The following is a 20,903-nucleotide window of genomic DNA, read 5'->3' on the forward strand; positions in this document are numbered from 1 at the left end:
GCTCGCGCCTCCGCACGTCCCCGGGACCGGCCGCCGGGCGCCAGGGAGCGCGTAGGCCGGCGGGCGGCGAGGCGGGCGCAGCAGGTGCCGGGGTCGGCCGGGTGCTGATCGCCCGCACCTGTGCAGAGCGCGGCCCGACTGCGTGCCCCGCGGGTTCTCCGCACGCAGGGGCGCGCCGGCACCCTAGCCGCCAAGCCCCGTCCCCCAACTGAGCCGAGTGCCCCGAGCGGCTGGAGGGGGCGGGACGCGCTCCAGCGCACCCGCAAAGTTGCACAGCATTGGCGCCCGAGGGTGTGCGGGCAGCCTCGCCGCCCTCCGAGGAGCCCTCGGTCGTTACGGTCCGGGCTGCAGCTGCGGCGGGGCGCGCGGGCGCGCGGAGGGGCCCCTGCCTGACTGGCGCGCGCCCCGGGCCGCCCTCCTGTCGTGTGCCCGCGCGCCCCGGTCCCTACCTCAGGGAAGGGCCGCCACGGGGACCACCGTCTCCAGCTCCCACAAGAAAGCAAATGGGGGTGAAAGAAGTTGTTCTTTAACCTCTTCCCGCAAAATGTCGGCAGCTTCTTCTTGCTCTGGTCCGACTCAAGGGTTGTTAGTAGGTAGTGCCGCGGCCTCGCCTGCGCGCCATCCCGGCGCAGGACTCCGTGGCTGGCCGCGACCCCACTCCCCTCCACGCCGCCCGTCTTGGCCAGGCAGCTCACCTGGAGTACTCCCGGGACTTCAGGCGCCACCTGCGCCTCCCTCCCCAAGGAGCCTTGCAGCAGGTGGTTGGGGAGGCCGCTTTCCCGCCTGGCATCATGGCCTCCATCCCGCGCGCACCCACTTCTGCGCCCCCCAGCCCCTAGGGAACATCCATTTTTGTGGAAATAGCGTCATATACTTTGCCCCCCTACTCCTCGGGCCACCTCTTGGAGGAAGCTCTCTAAGATTTGCACGCTAGTCATTTATTTCCCAATCCTGCCAGCAGAGCAGATCTGGAAATGGGCTTAAATGACTTTCTTGTAATTCCTCAGCAGAGATGCTTTCCTCTCTGCCTCCAGCTCCTTCTCTCCCTTTGCTCCCCTCTTCCTTTCATTTCTAGTTGGTTAAGCCCTCTGGAGACTGAAATCTTTGACCATTACTTGCTTGTCTGCAGACCCTGATCTTAAGGTTGGCTGAATTACTATCTCTGGAGCAAAAGGCACCACTTTATTTATTCCTTCGGGAATTCATCTTTGGAGCGTGTGTGAGATTCAAGTAACTGAAGGCCGAAGTTCTTTAAGCAGAACAAGTTCTTTAAGTTTTCAGAGGGTGCAATTGTGATATGACATTTATTCAGAAATGACACAAAAGAATTTTTAAAAGTCTGAAAGACAGTGATACTTTACATTATTTTCACTTAAGATAACAAAATTCAATTATAACAAATTGCACGAATCAACCAAATAACACTGGTCATACAATACTCTTTAAAGAAACAAATGTGTACTAAAGTAACCATAGAGATCCTAAAAATATTTCTATTATGCCTAGTTTACAAGCTCCTGTACAAAAGCAATTATAAATAGTTCACGTCTAGAAAAAATACACATTACCTTTAAAATAGAATTTATCCTTACATATAAACATTTTATAGGCAAAAACGATATTAAAAAGTAAGAATTTTTCATAGCACCAACCATTTTATTTTTTAAAAAGTGAACATTGCAAATAGAAATTTGCTTTCATTTCTAGATTGCTCAGATTTTAATAACAAGAGCAGGAAGATAAGAATCAACAAATACTGTTGAGAATTATAGAGAAGCACTAAGTAAAAGAGGATATAAGAGCATATTTAGGGAGAACCCAGCTATTGAAAATAGAATTAGGTCACTTCTGATACACATCCCTTCCATCAGTATTACACTCCAGTAGAAGGAGAATTACACTTATCGCAGAACCCAAATCTCTGGCAACAAATCTGAAATTGCAGTAGAATGAAAATTTACATCAAACTGAGATTGGGAGATGGAGATTACAATGAGCCCTCTGGTTTATGGGCAGGTCCTGTTTTAAGTTTCCAGAGTGGACCCACAAACAAACAATTTGAGAACTAGGACTATGAACTAAACAAAAACTTTAGTTGGAATTAAAAAATATATATATTATCAACTTCTAAGACTTAGTACATCATTTCAAGAGCATGGCACTGATTCAATTTATTGCTGTCTTTTTTTTTTTTTTTTGCTACAAATATAATTTCCTGTCCAAAAAATTTACAACTTCTGTACAAGTATTCAAAAAAAAAGTGCAAAATTAAGACTTCTGTATCGTGGGCCTGTTTACTTTTAATCCTCATGAAACACAACAAATGGGAGGCTTTCTTTATTGCCCTGTCAGAGAAGCAAGTTCCAGAGCTGCTTGCTGTGAATCTGACAGGGTAGGCTCTCTGGTGTTGCAATAGATCACAGCTGTCATCTGCACCTCCCCTCTCCCTACCCCTGTTTCCTAAGTGCTGCATTTCAGCTCACTAAGGGAAAAAAAAAGTACTTTATACATCATTTGAACCCTGACTTGCACAGGAAGAGAAGCTATCATATAAAGAGTCACTCAAAGATTCCAAATTGTCCACCCCAGGCCTATCTGAGCTACTCAAAGATGCCTCTTCATTTTTCTCTTTTTCTTCCTTTTGTCCTTCAACCTTGTTCAAAGAGTTCTTCTCTTTTTCTAATAAAATCACTGTATTGCTGTTATATTTATTGAATGACTCCAGGGAAATTTTAGATAATCTATTCTCAGGATCTTCTTTTGTTTCTTCAACTTGTTTCAATTTCTGCAATAAAAAGGGGAAAATATTAGAGACATATTTCTTTGGAAAATCAAGTTATTCTTTCCAATATTCAATTATTGTCTGTGTAAAGTGCCAGTTAAATGGATAGCGAGAACCTACAAGTCTTTAACAATCTTCTAGTATAATTAAATGTAATAATAAAGACAATTTTAGAGATAAATCAAGACTTGAATCATTTTACTGAGATAAATAAGTCCCAATTTGCAAACCGGTTAAGTGCCACTTAATTTCATTTTAAATGGCTCCATTTGAAATTTGTTCAGGTAGAATGCCTTATTTTTCTTGATCAAAGATTCCTTTCTTGCTTTACCAAGTATTATTAGTTGTCTTGTTTCTAACTATGGCTAGGGATTTCATTTCTGTCAGAAGTTACAGTGATATATACATACACACACACACACACACACACATATATACAGTTATACAGATTTAAAAGGACAAACAACCTCTTAAGTTGCCATTAAGTATATGTTTTAACTTTTCAGCGGCATTGTCATGTTTGTATTTTGTCTCTTTACAACTCGTAAGACATTTGAAAAATATCTCCAGATCAGTATAGATTCTATAGGTCCAAGGGCTTAAAAATCATAGCAATGAATCTTTAGCAGGCTCTCCCAGGAAGTTCTAGGAACCCCAATTTAAACAGGGATATGTATCAGATGTTGCTGGTACTCTCCAGGATATTATAAAATATCCTGCAACTATAGTCAATAATTATTGGAGATAAAACCTTAAACATGAATATGTCCAATAGGTCAAGTGGCTCGTAGTGTCTGAGAGAAGAGAGAGGCCGACATGGCTGTGAACAAAATGAAAGGAGGTGTCAAAGTGTAGGGTCCAGGAAGACCAGAGGGCAGGTTTTCTGGGGTCCAGCAGACCAGGTAAAGGAGGAGTCAGAGTCCCCAGTAGTTTCTGCAGGTCTTTTATTGGGGTTTACCCGGTACAGGGCAGGCAGGGGTGCTGGGGGACCAGGAGGCTGGCCCGTGACAGCCACAGAACCAGCAAGTCTTCACTCTATCTGGGCTCTCCGGCCTTCTCTGCTTCTCTCTCGGCTTCTGCTGCTTCTTTCTCGGCTTCTCTTTTAGCTTTTGCTGGCGTCCCCGTGACGCCGCCCTTAAAAGCCCCATCTCTGCCCAGGTGAATCCCATCTACCTAGGCCCACACCCTACTCCAGGTGTCCGCCATCAGGCATGCAATCAGGACCGCAAGGATCCATCATCTATCCTGATGGCGGGAGGGCAGAAAAGCCTGATACTTTTTCCTTACCCTACACAAAGCCACAAAAACAGTTCTCTTTCAGGCAAAACTTCCATCCAAACACAAGGAAGAAGCAAGGATAGTGTTTTGCAACCATCCCAGGCCGGGTAAGTTCACCATGGGTTCCAACAGTTTGAAGAATTTTGGAGCCCTTAGCATCATTTTCACAAGTCTTAATGGTAAGCAGGGGAAACAAGCCAGCAAGGAGAGCAACATGAGGTCCCTGCAAATCTCCATATGGTCCTTTCTTTGGGCTTTCTCTGGCGTTCTCTCTTGATCTCCTCCTCTGGTAGCTGTTTCACTGTAGCTGTCTCTGAGTAATGCCGCCCTTCTAGCCCTGACCTCTAGGCTCAGGTCTGCACACTTGCATGTGTCCCACACTGATGCTCCCTCCACATTAACAAAATCAAGGCTGCCCGTGACAGCCACCAAGCTGATGGTGCAAAGGCCTGATCAACTTCATTTTCCCTACAGAGGGATTAGAGATGATCATAGCAACCATTATTATTAAACAGCCATCAGGTAAAAGACACTGAGTACATTTTATCTATACGCTGTTTCAAAAACCTACAAGTTGCATATCCCCATTTTAAAGAGGAAGAAAACCAGAAACCAGTTGAGTGAGTGTGCAAGGTCTGTCAGTAAGTGATAGGGCCAGGACTGTCCAGCTGCCTCCTATTCTCTTATGTGATAAAGGACAAGACGTCTGTATTTTCGCGTTCACTCTTCCACCCAGATATTCCGCTTAAATAGCCACCCCCACTTAATCAATGGATGCAGAAAGGTGCATTAGGGGAATTGGGCTTTGAGGGGGTTTGGAGGAGAGCAGACAGAAAAAAGCCTATCAAGTCTTACACACTAAACAGTTAAAAGAGAAAAGAAAAAAGTATGAAAGTGATTGGCTTAAGTGTCCCAAGAGCAGAATGAGACAGTTTCTAGCTACGGGAAGTAGGGTAATTCTGGGAGGATATTTGAAAATCATCCTTGAAGTGGTGCTTATTTCATTATACTATTAACATACAAGAACATTACTCACAGAGCTAATTTTCGATCTCAAAGGGCAACCATGAAACCAGAGGGCAGCTGAGGAAGAGATTCCTAGTTGATTACGAAAAGTGGCTTCATAATTTGGAACAAAGACTCTTCAGGCTGTGCCAATTTTTAGGCATACTTATTGTTCCTTATTATACAGTCAAATATTAAAATTATATAGAGTAGGAAATACTTTGAAATACCAAATGTGGGTAAATAAAAGGCATTTGATGCAATTTCCTCCTCACCAGAGTATCTCCTTTTTCCTTCATTCAGGAATTGCGAGCACTCTCATTACCTATTTCTAGTCAATGTGGATCGCAAATTGATTCAACAAACACTTATTAGAGATGCAGATGGAAGGCTTTGGTGCTGAGAATACACAACTAAAGGAAATTATGCCCTATCATGGGGATCTGAGGCCCAGGAAGCAGACAGACCTGAGTCTGACCTTCAGCTTTGCCTTGTCACTGCCTGTGTAAGTGTGAGCGCGCATCCTGTCTCCCATGGGCGAAATGGTAATAAGATGCACCTTCACTTCAGGAGCAGTGTAAGTACTAGAGACAGAGCATCTTAAGGCCCTGACACAGTGTAATATGTGTTCAATAAATGATACAATAACTAAGTGAAAGTAAGATAGGATTCTTGTTCTAGAACAGTGATTCTCAACCTGGTCTCCAGATCATCATGTGGGACCTGGTTAGACATGCATATTCTTGAACTCCACCGAGACTGAGTATATCAGAAACTCTGAGGCTAAGGCAATGTTTTTAACAAGCCCATCAGGTGATTCTGATATCTAAGAATCACTAGTCTAGAAGAATATGTAGTCTTTGGGGGAACATAAACAATGTGAAAAGTATAATTTGGTGTACTAAGGTAGAGATGAAGAAAGTTATTTACCATTAAAATACACACTGTTTATGCCTGTAGGTTTCATGGTGGGAGGTTTATTTTCAATTAATTATAAAAAATAAAGACCTATACAGGACAGGGAAGTGGTAGAAATAAAGGAATGGTACATTTTAAGAAAAATCACACCACCTTCTCAGTCTCTGTTTTTTTTTCTGCTATCTGTAGACCAAGGATTGTATTTAGCTAATAATTTTATTCTTTTTAAAATGAGAGCTTATATTTATAAAAACTATAAATTCAAACGTATTTATGATTCTGGTTTGTTTACTCTTTTCTTTAAAGACTATTGATCTACTCAGATGCAGTAATTCAAGTAGTAATTAGCTATTAATTCATTAGCACAAGTTGAAAATATAAACCACTAGCATATAGTGGCCTTTTGGTACAATAACAGACAACTAATCACATATTAATTAATGCCTTGGAAAAAATTAATTTGTAATAATAAAGAAAATAAGACACGATAAAGACTTCAATATTAAATTAAACATGGAATGTTTAAATTTGTTGTATTTTTTTAAAGATTTATTTATTTATTTATACAAGCACTGGGTACAGTCAGAAGCGTGGGAGGGTGAGAGAATTCACCAGAGCCAGAGTGGGGAACAGAACAGACAGACTGACGAAATATACTGCTGAGGGGAGCAGCGGGCGGCAGGAGAGGTCGGTTGCACCATGTGGGACCCTCGCAGGCGGCCAGGGATCAAACCGGTGCTGCAGAGGCTGTGGGCAGCTTTGCAGTCCAGCGCTCAACCGCTGCGCCATCGGGGAGGCCCTAAATTTGTAGTATTTTTGAGCATTGCTATGCTAAATATGTTATTGAAGATTACAGAATGATGTTTTATAAAAATCATTGTAAACAGATTTTACTTTGACAACTAAAATTTCTGGATAACCTTGTGTAGGGTAAGTAAAGTGTCAGGCTTTTCTGCCCTCCTGCCATCAGGATTGATGATGGATCCCTGCAGTCCTGAATGCATGCCTGATGGCGGGCACCTGGAGTAGGATGTGGGCATATGTAGGTGGGTACACCTGGGCTGAGAGACTGGGCTTATAAGGGCGGTGTCACAGGTATGCCAGGAGAGTGAACAGAACGGAGACCAGAAGGAGATCAAGCAGAGAGGCAGAGGCCCCGAGAGAAGGCCAGAGAGCCCAGAGAGAGTGAAGACTTGCTGGGTGCTGAGAGGCCTGTCAGCCTTCCGGCCCCCATGCACCCCTGCCTGCTGTGTACCTGGTAAACTCAATAAAAGCCTGAAAAAGGCACTGAGAACTCCAGGACTTCTCCTTCACCAGTCAGCTCCAATCATAGAGATCCTGCTCTGTGCCCATCCTGCCCCTACACTTTAAGGCATCTGTAGCATGTCAGACTAAGCGAATTTTCCTTTTATTTTCAAATAAAAGGAGGTGTGCACAAAAGTATTTCTTGACTGTAAGAACAACATCAGAACAAGAATGACCATGAGGATGAACGGGCATTCAGCTTCCAAGCTGAAAGGTGATAGGGAGTAGTGGGGACTATGGTGAGTTTAAGAGTGTGTTTCTAATCTATGCCTTGATCTAGCTTATTGCTACTATGTGGAAATGGGGGTCCAGAGCCTTTGATTTTTAAAGGGGAGGTCATTAAATATCAAACAACATATGCTTATATTTAGAATCCTCTGATTTTAATTATTTATAAATATTAAAGAAAATACAACAGAACCTCACACCAAGTACGTCAAATCACAGTCTTTGCATTGTTTGAATTTCTAAGCTACAGATCATGTTTTATATTTACTTTTCTATCCTCCTCACCCCTTTATCCCCCTCCCCCTACCAGCTTCTCTTAAAGACCTACCCCAGTGCTAAATCATAAGTAGATTTGCTAGGGGGAAAGGATGTCCTGAGCAAACTCCATACAGGCTTTGTGGACTTCACCCCACTCCGTCAAGACACTGGGAACTACAATCCCATGATCACCAAAGGGAAGGTTGCGAGGACCCGAGGGCGGAGTTAAGCAACTAGGTTCTCTGTTTGAGTATTTGTTTATTTATTTATTTATTTATTTTAGAGGCATGTTTTATTTATTTATTTATTTATACATGAGCTGGGTACAGTCAGAAGAGCAGGAGGGTGAGAGAATTCACCAGAGCCAGAGCGGGGAGCAGAGCAGGCAGAAGGACCGAAGTACACTGCTGAGGGGAACAGCGGGTGGCAGGAGAGGTCTGCGTGCCATGTGGGACCCTCCTCCGGTGGCTGGGGAGCCGGGGATCGAACCGGCGCCGCAGAGGCCGGGGGCAGCTTCGCAACCCAGCGGTCAACCGCTGCGCCACCGGGGAGGCCCCTGTTTGAGTATTTAACCAGCCCTTGGCCTTGGCCGCTCTCTTGGCCACACTGTGCGCTCGGTTTTTCACCAGCTCGGTGGGTCATTGGGAGTCCAGGTCAGCGGAACGGGTAGGACGCATTTATGAACTTATCTCCCTCTTTTTCTCCCTGAGTTATTCATTTCCCCATTCCCCCTTCCCTTGTAAATAAACCTTTTATCAACCTTTTGTGTGTGTCTGCAGTTTAGCATTAAGTCCCCTGTAAGCGCGAGGGTGAGGACCCACAGTCAGGCAACCCATTTTATATCGGGGTTGCTCTGTAACAGATTCTCATTTAGGGCCTGGGGATGGAGTCACCTTATTCTAGCATCAGCAGTCTCAATTGTTGGCTTGGGTTTCTCCAGTGGTCCTGACAGCTAAGAATAAAACACGAAAGTAGCTTATTTTTTTTGCTTTCTATTGGAAGTACACTGAACCCAGCCTCAAAACTGTCTTGACAGGCATTTTTAAAATTTTGAAGTCATATAACATTTAAGTGTAAAATATAAAGAGGATTGAGGTCAAACAGTTATGTAATAATGATATACATGTTGAATGATAACAAAATAATGCACATTAGTTTGCAGCAACTGTATGTGAAGGTGCTTTGCAAACAAATTGTGGCAATAACAGTTAGCATTTAATTGAGTGTCTCTTCTACGCAGACATTCTGCTAAACACATTGCATTGCATGGATTATTTGTTATCATATTCACATCAGTTCTCTGGGATAAGGGTAATTAGTATCTCCATTTCTAGTCAATTAAAGTTGAAGAAGTTTAAGGTCAGGTAGTAGTACATGGTGGAGGCTGGATTTGGATCCAGGCATTCTATCTAAGGAGCCCAAGCTCTTACCTTCTACCCTGGAAAAGAACGCACAAATATCAGCTGATACTGTCTTTAAGGGAGCACCTGAAATAAGATTTCCAGAACTCTAATAATATTATTAATAAAAAACCCAGTAAAGGTTAGTGTTTGATGAAGACTGTGTAGGTGCCATAAAATATCTTCATTTCCTTCATATATTATGTTTCATCAGAATTATGATAAAATTAAATACTACGTTTGCCACCTATAGATGGCAACAGTTGTACAGTTCACTTTCTGGTGGGGCTATTTATTGTACTCAGGAACGAGAGTAGGGCTAAACAGAGCAGGCTAGAATAGATTTGCAAGTTTAAAATAAGTAGCTTTGCATAGTTTTAAAATATTTTCCTGTTTTTCATGTAACCATGGCATTATTAATGATAACTCAAGCAAGAAGTAGTGACATTCTCCAGAAAGTCCTTGAAAACTATACCTTAACTAATTTAATTCTTTGTTGTCAATCAAACCAATCTACTCTGTGATTGGCTTTGTGTGAATATTTGTGTAATCTCGATTCTCAGGATAAGTTTCATAGAATGATTCTGAATGGTGAACAGAATTATGATGTTCCATAAGAAAGAGGGAGGGCTTTCCAAGAATTGGCCATTTAATCTGACCCTAGTGCATCAGTTGTCCATCCTTTACCTACTTCAGTTCCAGCACTTGCAGTCTATCTCTTTCCCTTTAAAATTCTGTAATGGGGGGCCTCCCTGGTGGCGCAAGGGGTTAAGCCCTTGCGCACTATGAAGCTATCTGCAGCCACTGCAGCACAAGTTTGATCCCCGGCCAGGGAGGTGACCCACATGGCGCAGTAGGCCTCTCCTGACTTGCCCACTGCTCCCCTCAGCAGTGTATTTCAATCAGTCTGCCAATTCTGTTCCCTACTCTGTCTCTGGTGAATCCTTTAATCCCCGCACCTCTGGTATGCATAAATAAATAAATCTTTAAAAAATAAAATTCTGTAATGTAAAGAATCACTCTAAAAACAGAAACGGAGGTGTGCCTATCTCAAGGGGTTCTAAGAACCTCAACTAGCTCAGTACCTGGTCTATAAATAATAAATAGTTTTTCATTTGCAAAGAGCTTACCCAGCTGTGATCTCACGTTGCTATTACATCAGCATGGAAGGTGAGAGAGGCTGGTGCCAGTTGCACTTTACTCGGGGATATTTGTGGAATTTGTGGTTCACAGAAATTGAAATTCAGGCGAAATTAAACCTGGAAACTTGGTCTTCCTGGTTTTCAACACAGAAATACTACCACTTTTTCTCCAGTCAATAATAATCATGGAGTAGATTTTTTTAGAATACTATCCTGGGCACTAGGAAAGATAAAATAGAAGATGATATGGGCCCATGGTACATGGAAAACATGGGGAGAATACATAAGGTGATGCAGAAAAACTCAAGTGATAAACCAGGAAAAAAAATATGCCTGCTGATAACAGCTTCAGAGAGTATCTGTTACACACGTACAGCTAGAAACTCCTGCCAGTTAGTCAGGGAGAAACAAGTAGCAGTCATGATGAAGGATTCTCTTTTATTAGTTCAAAGATGTTTCCATCTATTGATTATCTCTTTAAAATGTTGATTAGTGTATCTACTGTAAGATATCAGGAAGAGATTCAAAGCTCCTTGTGAAATTCAAACACAGCCTCATTCCTCAGCTGGGCACAAAGAAGACTGGAGCTCTTAGTGCAAATTAATGTAAACAGTATCTTCATCAACTAATTTCTTATTTCTCTATTGCTACAGCGATTGCTGCCAATCAGTTCAAGAAGACATGTGGTAGGGAAATGATAGCTGCATTTATGAAGTATTTCTACTATGTGTCAGGTATTGGATTGAATGCTTTGCATGAATTATCTCATTTAATCCTTAAAGCAAACCTATGAGATAGCATTATTATCATCCCCATTTCCAAGTGGGAAAATCAGAATAGAGTAGTTTAAATATAAGCCACATACAGATGACTAGTAAGTTAGGGAAGCAGAAACAGCCTGATTACAGAATTTGGGATCTTAATCACCAGGCACTAGATCAGGTATTTGGAAACCAATGTTCAGTTCTTGGCATTGTGCTAATTAACTATGTAACCCCATGAACCTCAGTTTCTTTACATTAAAGTTTTTTTTTTCCCTTAGAAACTTCCCACTCTCTGAAGCTCTATAATATGACTCTATAATATTCTTAATAGTGTGTCTTCTGTGCATTTTTTAATTAGAATTTGAGGTGGCACAATAAATAACTCTTCCCCACCTTAATTTGAATGAACTGAAGAATTAAAGAAAAAATCTGATGGGAAATAAAAATATCAGTTTTAATATTGAGAAAGCTTATATTGGAAATGAGGTTTCCCCAGGTCGGTTCCTGAATATAGACAGGCTGAGTAAGTGGCAGCTCTGGAGTGGGGATCAAGTGTCTTCCCATAAATCTACTGCCTGAAAGAGCAGCACAGCCTGACGCCACATTGAGAATGGGAAGAGCAGGAGTTGGACCTCAGTGTCCCCAGCTCTGCTCCCAAAGTTGAGCCTAAAACAAGTCATCCCTCTTTCTTCTGAGGAGAAATGAATGAGCCGCACCAGGGTCCTTACCCCAGGGGTCTTCTTCCACATGGAAAGAAACACCCTAAATTTGGAAGAAGTGTCACTGTGTCCTCTACCACCTCCCAACACTGTTTTTTATGTCCAACGATGCGGTTTCAAACAAAGCATCATTATGCATTAGGGCTGAGAAGGTGCAGGAAAGTTTGGAAACTGCAGTGAGTTGGTTTGGACAGAGAAACATCCATGGATAAAGAAATGGGAGCAAGATGATAAAGCAGTTGTGACATCTGGAAGTAGATAAAGCAAATAGAGATGATAATCTCACCTGCCCTGGGCTGTGGGTAAAAGCTGAAGGTGTGATTTCCCCCATATTTTTTTTTTCTGATGAGCATATCTTGGGCACTGGGAAGAGGGATATGGGACAGGTTGTGTGTTAGGTTCTTGGTATGAGAATGGGGAGGAGGGGTTTTAATTCAGGGCCTTTTAGTTGAAGATCTATACACATTACAAAGTTTGTGTTGGATGACATTTGCTGGGGGCAGGCCATCCTCAAGGGAAGGGATGTTACTGAAATCACTGTCTCAGAGACAATAATCTCTTCTTTAATTCCACCTCTTACTATATTCCTGGTAGAGCTACTATCTGAATAAGACATAAAAATAGATGGAATGACCTTTGATGAACACAACAGACCCTCCAGACTTCTCAAATTTGTGGTGTTAACCCTGTTAATCTGGTCAAATTCCAACTTAGAAAATAACACTCTCATTCTCAGCTCCTTCTCAACTGGACACATTACTCTTCACTTGCCCTTCTGAAAAATTAATGTGACATATTGGTAATAGAGAACCACTCTCTCCACCCAACCACAAGCCTGGAGATGCGATTTGGCACTTGGGGGCACTCTCTGTTTTCTTACTGCAGCTCTGAAGATTCTTCAGTATCTCCAGGGCAAACTGATTTTATTAGGTGAAAGAGCAATTTCTAACTGAGGTAGTTTTATGACTATTTTATTAACTATATTGCTGTCTTTTACTATGATCAATGACTTTCCATGACCTCTGCTGGAACCCCTAAACCCAGAGGGAAAAAAATGAACTTACTTTTTGGGGAAAAAAGAGCAAGCAGAGAGAAAGTCAGGATGAAGCTCAGGGTTGCTAGAAAATAATACACCTTGTGGACGGGAAAAGAGTTCAGTATGGGAATCGACAATGCCGCAAAGGACATTTACAGACTAGATCAAAAGGGCCGAAGGAAAGAGAAGTCATTTTACTAAATAGCTGGGAAATCAGAGGAAAATACAGCATAAAGAGACCATCTGTGTGTATATAGCTAGCATCATGTAGCTATGTTTTCACTTTACAATGTTAAAGTAAACAAGAAAAACATATACTTTGTTGGGGTGTATAAGTTGAGTGTAAGAAAAGTTTATGCTATTTTTTTTTTCATGGACATTCTTCTTTATCATCATAATAGTGGACATGACAAAAGTGTACCTGGAAGTGCCGCGTTACTCTTAGAAAGTGTGCTGTGAGTGCTAAAGCCAGGGAGAAACATCCCATGTTATGCTCTAACCTATAAATAATTACAGAGCCTGGAATGACTTCTAATAGAATTTGGTAGCCCATTCGGGAGCCCCAGTGCACTATGGCATCCGATCTCTTAAGACACTTTACAACAGCCACGGACCAAATGGGACTATAAACTACTATATACCTAGAAAGACATGATATTTATGGATTTAAGGATGTTCTCTCTACTCATATTTAATTCATTCATCTCCTGATACAATTCATGTTTCCAGCGCATGTTTTGATGGTAGGTGACGTGTGGTAACATATATTTGAAGAGTGAATCTATTCGTCTAATCATATAGTGTGGTAAACTAATACTACCTTGATAAAAAAAATACAATAAATAAAATTAAAATATATAAACAATTATAAAACAATTATATATAATTATATATAAACAATTATATATATATAATTATATATTTGTTTTAATTATAAAACAAATATATAAACAATTATAAACAATATAAACAATTATAAAATTATTTCCCGAGGATGTTTGAGGCATTAAGACCTGAGAACCAGGGCAACTCCAAATTGGCACCAACTTACTGATTCTTCTTCTAAAGAGAAGATCCTTGGTGGGAACGGGTCTCAAGATTTAGCAACTTAAAGCTTTCCATTCTGTGTTATATTCTAGTTCTTAGTAGCGACTGTGAGATGGCCTTAGTCCTTGTTATACAGCAGGCAGTGGGGTCCTTGAATAGGATGAGCTAGTTGGAGAATGCCAAGGGGTGTCCATACTCCTTGCAGATTCCATCCTGACTTTGTCATGATGCTAGCTATATACACACAGTGACAATCATTACTTTAAATCTGTTTCTGAATTTTAATGAATATTTATATAAGGATTATGCTGCCCCAGCTATATAATTTTTTAATTCATACATTCAACATGTGTTTATTGAGCATCTATTATGTTCTAAGAACTATTTGAGACACTGGAGCCACGGTGGTGGATGAGACAAATTCACTGCTGACATGAAATGTACATGTTAAGGGTTCTTTAATGTGACATCAATATAGAGCAAAGCTTCAGATATATTAGGAGATGAATCCCTGAAAATTGAGTTAGGACAGACTATCCAGGTTGCCTTTGGTATGATAGTGGCATCTGGAACACTAATATCCTGTCAAACCCCCAGGTTTGGATGTGTCCCTTTACCTCAATCTTATTTTTGAAATAATGCCTTAAACATGCTTGGTTTCTTTTGCTCACTTGCTAGCATTCCTGCCAGTGTTTTTCACAGGGTGACTAATGACTATTTATATTCACTTTTCTTAACCTTTCTGGGTCTAATTATCTCCTAAATGCTTAAATTGGAATTTTTTTCTTTTTTCTCTAATTCCATGTTGTTGTCAATAGTAACCACTTATAATTTGATCCTATTTTTAGTGATTGATCGCTGCTGGTTTCTGTAGAAGCTTGTCCATCGGGACCTTCCTCTCTATGAATTCCTGCCTAACTGGCCAGATTATCCATTTAATCCTGGACTTATATCCATTTTATTATATAGACTTTTTATATCCGTATCCTACTTCTCAATTTGATAAGACAGGCTACAGACTGGATTTTATTTTACTTTCTTTTTCAGTTTCTGACACTGTGTCGCCCATCTCTTAGAGTTTATATTCATTGCCTCTCAAAGAATATACTATTTTCACTACATCATCTCCTTTTGTAGCTCATAGGCTTGACCAAGTTTTCTATACTGCCTGCTTTACCATGATGAAGAGACATATAAGGTCAGATCATTTTAGACTTTCACCTGAGTTTGCATAGCTGCTTTCCAGGACCTGCGCACACCAGCAGTGGCCCAGCTTTGGGATTCTGGGTCAGCATGCCATGGCCATCTTGGTTGGGCAGCTCTGTTCTGAGGCATCTGGGGCCTTCCTCTGCATCTCCAGGTGGGCTTGTACAGTGGAGGGTGAGGCAGCAGCTGCCAATGCTTCCTGGAAATTCATGATTGATAACCAGGACAATAGGCTTCTCAGGGTGTGAAATGTTTTGGAAAAAACTCAAGCCCTGAGAGGTGGCCCAGGTACTACCTGAAAGGTCCATGCAGGGGGCCCGAATGCAGGAGCCAACCAGGAAGCCCACCTGGGGGGGCAGGAATGTGGATACCTGTCTGGAGGACTCAGACAATGAGCCTCCCCCCTCCCCCTACCAGTCTCTTCTCAGACAAAAAACCTCTACCTGCCCCACAAACTTTTCCCGCCATACGAGCCCAACTACCCACCCGACCTCTCCTCACCCTATAAAACCCTGCTTCCCCCTAACAACGTGCTTGGCTTCACTGACCCCCACCTTGGGTGCGTGAGGTCCACCCCGGGCGCAATAAACTTTCCCTCCCTTTGAGAAATTTAGCCTGGCTCTCCTTTTCTTTACCAAGCCGAACCTTTCACTACCTTTCCCTTTTCTTAAATGCTTCCTTTAACTAGTAAATGGCTGAAACCCAATCCTAGGCTATTTGTTTAAAACTCAGGTCCCTGTCTCCTTAACATGGGGAAAGTTGGTGATGTGTTTGATGCTTCTCAGTAAGAGTGTAAATATCATGCTGGGGACATTCTCGGAGCAATGGTAAGACTGATAATTTGGGTGATAACCCCCAATATTACTGGGTATATCAAATCATGAAGCTAAACTTCACAGAGTTTAAATGATAGCTGCGTTAGTACAAAATTACAGCACTAAGGGCCTCCCCGGTGGCGCAGCGGTTGAGCGCTCAGTTGCAAAGCTGCCCGCAGCCTCTGCAGCACCATCCGGCTGCTCCCCAGCCACCGGAGGAGGGTCCCACATGGCACGCAGACCTCTCCTGCCGCCCGCTGCTCCCCTCAGCAGTGTACTTCGGTCCTTCTGCCTGCTCTGCTCCCTGCTCTGGCTCTGGTGAATTCTCTCACCCTCCCGTGCTTCTGACGGTACCCAGTGCATGTATAAACAAACAAACAAACAAATTAAAAAATACATGCCTCTTTAAAAAAACAAAAACAAAAACAAAAAACAAAATTATAGCACTAATCAGAATGCAGATGTTTTCCTCTCTCACCATCTGAAAAGTATTTGTGGTAAAATGACTCTTGCCTTATAAAAAGTATTCTCTTCTTGAACTACCTAAACTGGCTCAGTGCCACTACAATAATAATAAACTATTTCTGTCTCACATGCACAGAACAATCTAAGTCTTAAATTAATGTAGGAGTGAAAGGTGCTTGCTCTGTGTGAAGTATGTCTGCCCCTCACGACTGTGTAAACGCAACTCGCTGGCTATATGAATTTAATATGGATCAACAAAATCAATAGTTAATTGTGTAACTCAGGGTCTTTCATTTCAGATCTAATCTTTCAAGAAGGTCCAGGGGATGTGTGCTTTTGATTTTCTTAAAAAATTATTTAAAACCTTTCTGTCAGGCAACAGAGTTCACAGGGTCTTCACATTATTTCTATAAGTTATTTGGCTTGTGAGTAGTCAAGGTCATATTGACCGTTCAGCCTCTCCAGTTTTCATTTAAAAATTCAGTCCTGTTATCATTTGAGCTTGCACTTAAGCCAAACAAACTTAATTTGCAGAAATGATGCAACACAATAGGTATCTTGGTATGGAACACGGAGGTATAAGTTGCATTATAAACTATCTCCTGGTCTATTTCATGATACCATGATACACAGCTGTTCAGCAGCCACCTCCCTTCAGTAAAATACATTGTGCTGTGAAAATGCATGATTTTGTGCGATATGGCAAGAGTATGGGGGGACTGGGTGGAGTCTGTCAATGGATAAAAGTGTTATCTGTTGCAACGTTTTAAAAATAACCAGGAGTTGGGGTGCTGCTTGAATAGAACCTGAAACAATCCTTCCAACCTCATTAGCCCAAATGCATGAGAAGGGAGGGCAGTCAGGCTTCCTTTGCAAAGGGACCACAACACTACCCAGAAGACCATGGGGTAACAGATGGACTGCCTTGACCCTAGTTATATTATAGCTGAGCTAAAAATGTGATGTTTGAACTTCTTTTCCCTTTAAAGTGTAACCTTTCATATAGCAAGTTAAGCCTTGTTCTCTCCTACATATTGTCAGAAGCCTTCATCCATTTTGGGGACTGAAGGCAAAATAATTCTTGAAATAATGAATCATTTTTCTTTTGCCAGCTTGTCCAAAAATCCCTGATTATTTTCCTTTTGCAGACAATGACCTTCTCAAAGGAGGCCTATCAAACACTCGCGATAAATAATGAGAGGCTCTTTCTCCTGCCTCAAGGAAAAAATTGCACAGAGGGAAAATGTTTGTGAAAGCATCAATACGTTCATCCCAGGATAGACACAGTGCCTGTGCTAATGTGTGACCAGTGACTCCGTTCGCCAGGACTCCTGGGGCAGTGTCCTTGGAGGGGCCTTGATGGAGACACCTAAGCTCTTCCGCAGGCACGTGGGAAATGAATGCTTTACCGGTGGCAGGCAGAACCTGTTTTACACCACTTGACTCCTGAGCAAACTAACTAAAGGCTCTGGTTAATGCCACCGTCCAGCAATCTAGAATATCGTTCTGATTTACTAGGTCCAGAAGCTAGAGGCTAAGATTAATCATAATAAATGTAATGTTTGAACTTCTTCAAATAACCAACCCCTGGTTATTTTTAGAATATTGCAACAGATAACACATTTATCTATTGACAGACTCAACCCAATCCCAATGCATCTTCACAAAGAGGAAAACTACATTCTCCTCTTCCTCTCCCTTTCTTCCTACCACACAGCAGAATGCCAGGGGTTGAAAGGAGCCTTTCTTTAGTTCTCTCCAAAGAAGCAAGGTCTTACAATGAGGAAGAAAAAAGCAGTTGAAATAGAATTTTCTGGGCCTCCCTGGTGGCGCAGCGGTTGAGCGCTGGGTTGCGAAGCTGCCCGCAGCGTCTGCAGCGCCAGTTCGATCTCTGGCTGCTCCCCGGCCACCGGAGGAGGGTCCCACATGGCACGCAGACCTCTCCTGCCGCCCGCTGCTCCCCTCAGCAGTGTACTTCGGTCCTTCTGCCTGCTCTGCTCCCTGCTCTGGCTCTGGTGAATTCTCTCACCCTCCCGTGCTTCTGACTGTACCCAGTGCTTGTATAAATAAATAAATAAATCTTAAAAAAAATAATAGAATTTTCCCATGATCTAGCACTTTGGGGATGCCCAGAAGTATGTTCTGGCTTCTCAGGGCCAGTGTCATCTGTCCATCCTTTCATGACTCTTGCATTTCTGTACTGAAGTCTCTATGAACAGCTGAAGAGTTAGACTTTAACTTCAGAGCAGACAGAAGGTCTTTCCATATATGTGCTTTCTGCCTCCATCCTACCTTTGTTGAAATGCCTCCCAGCCCTTCCATGCTGACGTGTGACCTGATTCTAATACAGGGGAAGAAAATTCATGGCCATGGGGCCACAGACAGGCACCAGCAGAGATCCTGACGTCAGCAGAAATACATGGATGGTGTGAGTGGGTAATGGGGGGGTTGTGAACCGTAGTGCATGTGCCCCATTTATAGGGGCAGTTATTTAATCAATCAGCATCTATGCAGCACTCGTTATTGTCCTAAAGACTGGACAGAAGAACTCTTTATAAAGAACTCTATAAAGCAGAAATGCCTTGAAATTTCTTGTTAATCCTTGAGGGCAGGGAAGCATAGGAACTAAGTGTCTGCCCAGGGCCCTACAGCTGTGGGGAGCCAGCAGAGGCAGGATTCCAATCCAGGAGTCCAGCTGCAGCATTCTGCTTGCTCTCTGTCACTGCTCCTGCTGTCTGAGCACCAGCTGAGTTTTATCCTATGAGAATGTGTGATGGAGTTGCCAGTACTGATTATTGAGGAGAAACAGAAATCTGGAACTCGTATATGAAACTACCCAGTGTTTATTTAACACAAATATGTGGGTCAAACAAAACTTATCTATAATAAATTTGTGACTGAAGGAAAACCTACCAGAATCTAGAGATATTCAAGTAGGGCTCTGCCTGAGCTGCTGGCAAAGGATAGTGATTTGACAGCCTACCTAAAATGCAAGTGTGTTTAAATAGACATTACCTTTATAATGCTTTTACATTCCTTGCCTCTGCCCTACCCTACACACACACACACACACACACACACACACACGCATACTCACACTCTACCATGACCACTGCCAAAACCTTCAAAAGTCACTCTTTAAGTATGAGCAGTAGCAGAATTTTCTGGTGTAAACTCACACCTAGCACATGGACCACCGACTTTTGTCCTATCATCTGCAAACCACACACTTCAGGGTATTTTTCCAGAAAGAAGTCACTATAGTGACTGGGGCCTCACTTCAATAAGAGCTTCTGAACTTATTCACATGCAGAATAAGGAACCAAACTACAATTTCATAAGAAGATACTGTGACTTTCCACTGCCTCATACTGCACCTGTCACTGCCAGACACACCATTTCCTTCTGTGCTTTTAGTACAGTGACTTTAGGTCAGTTTCTAGGACTTTGGCAGCTTTAGTAATTAACATTTTTCTTTCTGTGTCAAAATGAAAGGCCAATGATGAAATGAAAAGATATTTCAAAAAATAGGGAGCTCTATGGAAGAGGAGAAGAGAATGGCAAGAAGAGAACATTCTTTATTCCCAGGGAAGTTTGGGATCCAATCAACGGGCTCAACCAGGCAGGATCCAAGGGCAATGTAGGGGTAAGGGTGAAAAGATAATCAGATGATAAACCATCCAGGGCTTTAGAGGTAAAATTGAAACTGTTCAGCAATGCCTTGAAAACAAATCAGGGAGTGTGCAGGATAGGTACGGGGCACAGTATTTAGCTGGCTGGCTAAGGGTGCAACAAGCTGAACTTCAAGCTCACAAAGCAATAGTGTCTCTGTGTTCTGGTTCACCTGGCTTTCTCTCTCTAGAAGGTCCTCATTCAGCTTGGTCCATACCCATTTATCTCTGGAGAAAATAAGATTTAGGTGGAAAAAAAATCTCCTATGAAACTTTTCTGACCAGGAGGTTTGACCACCACTCCTCTAACCCCCTTCTTTTGTGTGAACCATTACCAAGCCAGTGAGCCTGTGGCCTGAACATTGGTTGCATTGGCTCACTGCCCTGCCCTGGTAGGTACTATGTATGACCCTATATATCTATGCATCCCTTGTGCCCAGGACAAGACAAGCAAGTAGGAGGTCCATAAATGGAATAAAGGGAGGATTTTAATTAGATTTCTTATTTGATGGTCATTTTTTTCCTCCAATTTTCCCTTATCTTTCACCTAACACCCTTTATTGTCTTTGAAAGTGATTGGGTTTCAAGGACTCTGGGCTGTGCTGACTGGTGGGGAACATTCAATTTATTTCCTGAAGGGTATTTAAGAGTCTAATCACCCAGAAGACATTTAGATTTCCTTTATTTAGAAAGTGGAGATAATAACTTCCCCAGTAAGTAAACAGGAAAATAGGTTTTGGTTTTCAAAAAATGTGATGAACATACGACTTTCAACGAACATTTCTGTTGCCTTAAAACAAGCTACTAGAAATAATCAGCAACTCCAAAGACTGCAAGGCTAGAGATTAAAACACAGGAAATAAA

At 42.1% G+C, this 20,903-nt stretch overlaps 1 protein-coding gene across 2 annotated transcripts in view; it reads right to left on the reverse strand.

The window, feature by feature from the left end:
* Nucleotides 1-2,503: 2,503 nt before the first annotated feature.
* Nucleotides 2,504-20,903, reverse strand: part of NCKAP5 (NCK associated protein 5) — a gene marked incomplete at both ends in the record, with an annotated part of 781,067 nt that continues 762,667 nt past the window's right edge. For both annotated transcript variants that reach the window (XM_084239032.1, XM_084239031.1), the window contains one exon: nucleotides 2,504-2,785. In XM_084239032.1, coding sequence (XP_084095158.1) covers nucleotides 2,504-2,785 — 282 coding nt within the window. The remainder of the gene's footprint in view (nucleotides 2,786-20,903) is intronic.

This window comes from Talpa europaea, assembly GCF_964194135.1.
Source record: "Talpa europaea genome assembly, chromosome: 1".
In the NCBI taxonomy this organism is placed as follows: Eukaryota; Metazoa; Chordata; class Mammalia; order Eulipotyphla; family Talpidae; genus Talpa; species Talpa europaea.